General features: G+C 42.4%; 1 protein-coding gene across 1 annotated transcript; it reads left to right on the top strand.

Moving 5' to 3' along the window:
• Positions 1-980: 980 nt before the first annotated feature.
• Positions 981-3,055, top strand: LOC100833140 (transcription factor MYB93). Its single transcript, XM_010231688.3, has 3 exons — positions 981-1,379; positions 1,546-2,358; positions 2,678-3,055. The coding sequence occupies exons 1-3, from the start codon at positions 1,114-1,116 to the stop codon at positions 2,709-2,711; spliced, it is 1,113 nt and encodes a 370-aa protein (XP_010229990.1). The 5' UTR covers positions 981-1,113; the 3' UTR covers positions 2,712-3,055.
• The last annotated feature ends 4,679 nt before the right edge of the window (positions 3,056-7,734 follow it).

A 7,734-nucleotide genomic window follows, 5' to 3' on the forward strand; every position in this document is an offset into this window, starting at 1 on the left:
CTGTCTTGTTTTTTTTGTAGGTTTATAAAAACAGTGTTCACACATAAGTCATTTCGATATGTGTCTGTGTTGAACAGTGAATTGATCGACGTTTGATTATGTAGTACATTAATTTCTGTGTGTTTTTTTCTTGCTAATTAATTCCTCCATGTCGTACTATTGGAGAAAACAATATGTGTTTTAGCTTAATTTCTTCTTCAAATAATTAATTAGCATGTATGTGTCATAGTCATGATCTGATGACCATATTAACTATAAGCTAGGACAAAACTATGTAATGCATCCATATTGATCGAATATACACATGCATGGAGCTTGTACGTATTAATTAAGGGTTTTTCTTTGATTCGCATGATTTTCAAAAGCACAGAAATGGAAAAATACATAAGAATTGAATGTCATGCCATGTTGAATATTCCTAGCTACAAGAATTCAAAACACAGAAATTTTGTTTACAACCAAAAAAATTAAGGTTAGAAATAATGTGTTTCCATACCTAATGTACTGATTTGATATACTGTACTGTGGTACTATGTATTGTACTACTTGTCTGTACGTATGTACGTAAGTACATTTTTATCGTTTATGCATACGTATCCGGGACGACATAGTACGTACGACTGAAAACAACAACGCAGAACAAGACACACACCACAGCCCGGCCCATGCATGCATGTACGTAGACAGGCCTTGCTTATTAAGCAAGATCACCACCAATTTATAATATTCCCTCCCTCCGTCCCATCATTCTTGTCGTTGTTTTAGTACAAAATTGAACTAAAACAGCGACAAGAATTATGAAACTGAAGTAGTATCAATTAACCCTAAAATTCAGACAGAGCAGCAGCCACGAGTAGGAAACAGAGAGCGGGCTGCCGTCTCCGACACACAAAAGACTTGCTTTACCAGCTTAGCTTAGCTTAGCTTAGCCTCCTTTTGCATGCAATGCCGCCATCAACCCTCTATAAAACCCCTCGGCCCCTCCTCCCATCCCCCCAACGAAAACCCAACTCAAAAATCTCATCTCCATTGCTATAGCTCCATCGTCCATCCAAGAAGAAGATCGATCAGAAGCTAAGCAAGCTAAGCTAAGCGACTCATATTAATATACCAATGGGGAGGTCGCCGTGCTGCGACGGGGAGGCCGGGGTGAAGAAGGGGCCATGGACGCCGGAGGAGGACAAGCTGCTGGTGGACTACATCAGCGAGAAAGGCCATGGGAGCTGGCGCCGCCTGCCCAAGCTCGCCGGGCTCAACCGCTGCGGGAAGAGCTGCCGGCTCCGGTGGACCAACTACCTCCGCCCCGACATCAAGCGCGGCCGCTTCGACGACGACGAGGAGAAACTCATCATCCACCTCCACTCCATCCTCGGCAACAAGTAATTAGCAAACCTTAATTATATACTCGTCCACTTATTATAAAATTTGTACTAACTTAACTTAGTAAGTACAAAATGAGAGACATTTTTTATGGAATTATTTAAGCTGCTTCTTCTTCTCCGGCGCCGGCGACTGACGGATTGGGCTTTCTTTTTTTTAATGGAGGTGGTCGTCGATCGCGACTAAGCTGCCGGGGAGGACGGACAACGAGATCAAGAACTACTGGAACACGCACCTCAGGAAGAAGCTCCTCGGCATGGGGATCGACCCCGTCACCCACAGGCCTCGCACGGACCTCAGCTTACTCGCCGGCCTCCCGGCCCTCCTCGCCGCCGCGGGAAGCTTCTCCTCCGGCTCCGGCGCCGGCGCCAGTTGGGTCGAGAACATGAACGCGCTCAGGCTGCAGGCCGACGCCGCCAAGTTCCAGCTGCTGCAGGGCCTCGTGCGCGCGCTCACCACCAACACCTCCGCGGCGGCGGCGCCCATGGCGGGTAACGGCGGCGGGTCTGGGGTGCAGGATCACCTCATGGCCCTCCTCGGCGGCGGCGGCAATGGCGGGCTCGCCGGCGGCGGTTTTGTTGAGCAGCAGATGAGCATGCTGCAGCAGTACGACGGGCTGCTCAGCCTGCCGGCGCTGACCTCGGCCACCTGCAACACCAATGGCGCCATGGCGGCGACGATGCCCGGCGGCCAGCTCGTTGGCGGCGGCGCTGGGATGTTCGGCGGCAGCGGCGGCGACAGCTTCGGGGCCGGCGACGGGCTGAGCTCGACGGAGCTCGGCGGGGCCAGCGGGAGCAGCAACATCACGGCAGCATGCGGCACGACGGCGCCGCCGCCGTTGGTGTGCAATAATGGCGGCAGCGGCGGAGGCGGCGAGGAGACGACGCCGGCGTCGAGCCCGATGTTCTTCGATGGATTGGAGAGCTTGAATTTGGATGATCACCTCAACACTGATGGTGGCTGGAAGGATTTGCTAGAGTGAGTTTACTTACTTTCCTAGTTACTCTGCTAATTCCATTCTATCAACTTAATTTCTAATCAAACAAGAAAATATATGCAAGTTTTCTTTTCCATCCAATGATTTTTTGACTGGTCGTTTCTTAATTAATTATTTGACAGACTGAGTTTACCTACTCTTCCAATTCCTTTCATGCCATCAAACTTCTTAACAAGAAAATAAAATAACTACTTTCTGATTTATAATTGATTTTTGCACAAAAAAATTACAACTAATATATAGGTCACAAGATTACAAGATCCTTTATTTTTTCTCTTACTTATTTATTTATTGATGCAGGCAAATGTCATGGTTGAACTCAACTGAGCTGTGAGTAGCTAGAAAGGAAAATGAAGACTCTAAATAATAAGGAAAAAGAAGCGACGACGATTAATTGTTGGATTGGTTGCACAATTTCGACCCAAGATGTGAAGTTAATTAGTTTGTTCATAGGACAAAGAAAGGTGGTTTGGTCCACTTTTAGTCATGTACAAAGAAAGGAAAAGGAAAACATACATATATGTACACACACTCACACCACAATGTTAGTTTTGTTTAATTAGTTCTTTTGTTGTTTCCTTTTTGGGACTTTACAAGGAGCAGATCTATATTATGTGTAATAATCAATTATATATTAGCTCGTGACATGAATTTAAAGCACTTTCTTTTTTCTTTCCAGACAGCAGGAAATTATGCATGTGTGAGTGTGTGAGTGCAGTGTGACTAATTCAATTTTACTGTTCTTGAGAGTTGCATGACACACACGTACGATTTAATTACTATCATTTTCCCCTTTGCGTGCATGAGTGAAGCTAATGTCGGATCATCACAGTATTGAAATAATTTTGTTCAAGACTGGTCTTGTGATTGAGTCCAAATTTATTAAATTATTCTTCACTGTTAAGTCTCCTCCGAACTGCACGTATTTTTCTTCTTCTATAAATCCCACATATATATATTACTGTAAACAAAAGTTAATTAGAGGAAGAAAATTGCATGCATGTTTTAATTTCTTTGGGGTCTATTCAAAATTAATTAACGATCGAGGTAACTTGTTGGAGGAGATTACCATCAAATATTCTAGCTCAGTATAGCGAGCTGCCTAGCTAGAAACATCACTAGCTAGTTAGCTACTAACCAGGAGACATGCACATGATAACATGCAAACGGTATACTACTTAAAAAATAGTTAGTTGGAGTCGGAGAAGGACGGGCCGGTAGCTCTCTAATAACTTGTCAAAGTGGAGAAAGTTACATGTTAGTAATCTTCTAGAACTCCACATCTTAATGATGCCATCAATTATTATTACTGATCACGTACCAGCTAGGAAAATTAAGGCAGTCAAAGTTAAAACTGTTGAAAATATGCGCTAGAGGCAATAAAAAATTTGTTATTATTCATATTTCCTTGTTCTTGATAAATATTTATTATACATGCTATAATTGTATTAACAGGAAACTAAATACATGTGTGGATGAATAAACAAATACCGTGTCCCTAATATGCCTTTACTAGATTAGCTCGTTGATTAAAAGATGGTTAAGGTTTCCTAACCATAGACATGTGCTGTCATTCAATAACGAGGTCATATCATTAGAAAAATGATGTGATGGACAGACCCAAACCTAAGCATAACTTTTGATCGTGTCACTTAAGTTTAAATTGCTAATGCTTTCATTATGTCAGGTATCATTTCCTTAGACCATGAGATCATGCCACTCCCTAGTACCGGAAGAATACTTTGTGAACATCAGCCATCATCTCGTAACTGGGTGATCATAAAAGTGTTCTTCAGGTATCTCGGAAGGTGCTTGTTGGGTTGTATGGATCAAGACTGGAGTCACTTCATGTGACGGAGAGATATCTATGGGCCCTCTCGGTAATATAACATCCTAATAAGTTTGCAAGCATGTGACTAATTGTTTAGTCACGAGGATATTATATTGCGGTACAAGTAAAGAGAACTTGCCGGTAACGAGATTGAACTAGGTATGGTGATACCGATGATCAAATCTCGGGCAAGTAATATATCGCGAGACAAAGGTAATTGGATACCGGATTAATTGAATCATCGACATCGTGGTTCAACCGATGAGATCTTCGTGGAATATGTGGGAACCATTATAGACATCCGGGTCCCGCTATTGGTTATTGATCGGAGAGGTGTCTCGGTCATGTTCACATGTTCTCGAACCCGTAGGGTCACACACTTAACGCTTTATGTCGCTAGGGTTCGATGAGATAAAAAGATGGTGATATCGAATATTGATTCGGAGTCTCGGATGGGATCCAGGACATCACGAGGAGCTTCGGAATGGTCCGGAGATAAGATTTATATATGGAAAAGCTGTTTCAGGCTTTCGGAAAAGTTTGGGATATTTTCCGGTATTGATCGGGAATATTCTAAAAGGTTCTGGAAGTTCTCAGAAAGTTCTGAAATGTTCCGCAATATTTTTGAAAATTTAATTGGGCCTCTATATGAATTAACTGGAGCAATCTAATTAATTATCTCTTAATGGGACTAGGCTTATTAGGGGAGAGGGAACCGTGGGGGACTCCACCACGAGGTGGAAACCACGTACGTGGGGAGACCACACGTGGGAAGGAGTCCCGGGACTCCTTTTCCTCCCCTGGCCGGCCCTAGACTCTCCTTGGAGGAGGGGCAAACCCTGGCCACCACCCCCTATATAAATAGAGGGGAGGGGCAGGAGGAGAGGACACACCAAGCCTTCAGTTGGATCTCTCTCTCCTGAGCCCCTCTCCTTCTCTCCTGTGCGCAGCGAAGCCCTGCCCGCGGAGCTCTCCACCATATCTTATACCACGCCGTCGTGCTGCCGGGATTTCGTCAACCTCTCTCCCTCGTCTTGCTGGATCAACAAGGAGGAGACGACATCAAGCCGGACGTGTGGATACCAAGGAGGTGCCGTACGTTCGGCATTGAGATCGATCTCATCGAAAATACCACTACACCAACAACGATCCCGTGATCGTAACGCTTTGTGGTTTACGAGAATATGATGCTCATAATCCCTCTCGTTACTTACATCTAGCAGATATTATCTTGAATTTCTTCCGCACTTCTCGTAGGAAAATTTTTGTTTTCCATGCAACGAACCCATCAAAAACACTATTTAATTAACCATCTATATAGCTACTTGCTCCTTGATTATTACGGAGTACAATCAAATTTGAGTTTAAACTCAAATTTATATATATTCCTAATGACTTTTATTAATCGAGCTTCATTAGTTTTCATAATAGTTGATGGTATAATTAAGAAAAATATATAATTCTTAGTAGTTCATATACATATATTTCTCCACGCACAAAAGAAGAAGAAGAAGAAAAGAACATCGATGTGTATCTCCAATGTCGTTGGGCAGTTTGGACGTGAGACTTTGTTTGCTTGTGCATGTGTTCTTCTCTAGATTCCTTTTAAGATGTGGCAGTCCATGCAAAAATATGGGTCATTAGCTGCTTGAGTGCACTTTTAGTTAAACAGGCAGCTACTTGTGACACTGATGCCTTAATTTGCTTTACACATGACTTGACAATAATCAAATATACACGTAGTATTTATACATAATATTATTTTTTTCTCTCTGGTCCTGGAAACAGAAGTCATGCAATTAGTTAGACAGTAGGTAGAGACGAAGCCTCGTTTCCGGGCACCACAAGACATTGACTGTCGCTCGTCCCAGCTTGAAACTTGCATATATACATGCTTACATATGCTTTAGAACCTAGCTAAATTAGCAGCCCTTTAGCAGCCCCATATCTATCATCTATGCCTATCATATCCACTTTATCTCATCAGAAAGCTTGCAAGCTTTTTGGACTTGACAGAAGTGGTTAAGAGTTAAACTAACCGTCCTAGCCTGTTTTTCTTGCAATGTCTATCATATCGATCAAACGTTTTCCTTTTAACAGTTCTTTTTCATTGCTGTTAAGAAAAGTAAAGTGGATAAGAAGTATTTTACCATCCTCAGAATTAATTATGCATGGCCTTCTTCACAGAAACTTCCAAGTGCTTAATTTGTTTTTCGGAAAGAGGATGATCCCCGCCTCTGCATCAATCGAAGAACTTTAATTTATCAGCTGACGCGTCCTGGATCGCTCTATCTCGCTTTCTGATCAGGTGAGATTTTGACAAGACCATGCATGCTTGCCTGGCATGCTGTAGCAAATGACAAGCGGACTACGCATGATTGTTCAACAGGAAGCCTACAGTGACTTTCATATGTATCTAACATTCTGCCCACTATGTATAGATCTAGGAGAACTATAATTAGTATACCTATGCAGTTATTTTTCTCACCACAAATTTCAGATGCAACAGATAATAATTATGAAGGCAAGTAGATTAATTTACAGAACAGATGTAGAAGGAAACCTGTTAGAGCATGCAACCATGCATAGCAATCTGACAAAGCAAAGCAACATCAGCTAGCTGGCGTAGTTAGAGACATCACCAGATCCAGGGTGACATTTGCATCAATGCTAGAATATGATCATTTATTTTCAAATTCTCCTCGAATTCATGCTTCAGCTAATATTAATTAACTTGAAGAGAGACGGATAGAAAGCAAAGTCAGAAATAGTTTCTGCTCTTAATTTGCTTCCACCTGAAAAGATGTGTGGAAGGAGACCTGTATCCCAAGAATTCTCAGCGAATAGCCTACGTATGCCTGCATGGCCACCTATGCAATCCTGTCCACAAGTGTATGGTGACATGTACAGATTTATATACCTAACCCCATGAAAAAAGAACAATAAAAAACTGCATATGATGGCTGCAGTGCATGGTCAACTTGGCATGTTGACTGTCAATGTGTCTAATTGAGACTTTTGCTGTATATGTAAGATTAATCTAACTAAAATGTACGAGTATATATATGACTCCTGAAAGTTGTACAGCTTTTGGAATGTGTGAAAAGGAGTTCTTGATCATAAGGAAACAATGTGTTTGTGACATGGGGCTAATTAACCAACCATACAAGATTTAATTTGACCAGTCAATAATCAGGCCTTTGCTCTGTGGTCTCAACGTTTCCCAAACGGTAATGGATTGCATTTGTCACTCAAGATTCTGCAGCTTTTTGTTTCAGACAAACAGACAGACACATGGATATATAGCTCGATCAGCAGTGAGTTAGCAAAACTGGCATGCCCTTCGTTTCCTCTCCCGCATGCATTGACCAAGGAAAGGTGATTAAGATTAATTAGCCATGTAGATGTACTGCTTTGACCTGCTACTTAATTTGGTCAGGCTAATAAGGGTTGTTCTACAGTCTAAAGCCACTTTTTCTGGCTGTTGTCAGAGCAGTAAGAAAACGTGGGTAATTAACTGGCTGTT

This window comes from Brachypodium distachyon, chromosome 1, assembly GCF_000005505.3.
Source record: "Brachypodium distachyon strain Bd21 chromosome 1, Brachypodium_distachyon_v3.0, whole genome shotgun sequence".
In the NCBI taxonomy this organism is placed as follows: Eukaryota; Viridiplantae; Streptophyta; class Magnoliopsida; order Poales; family Poaceae; genus Brachypodium; species Brachypodium distachyon.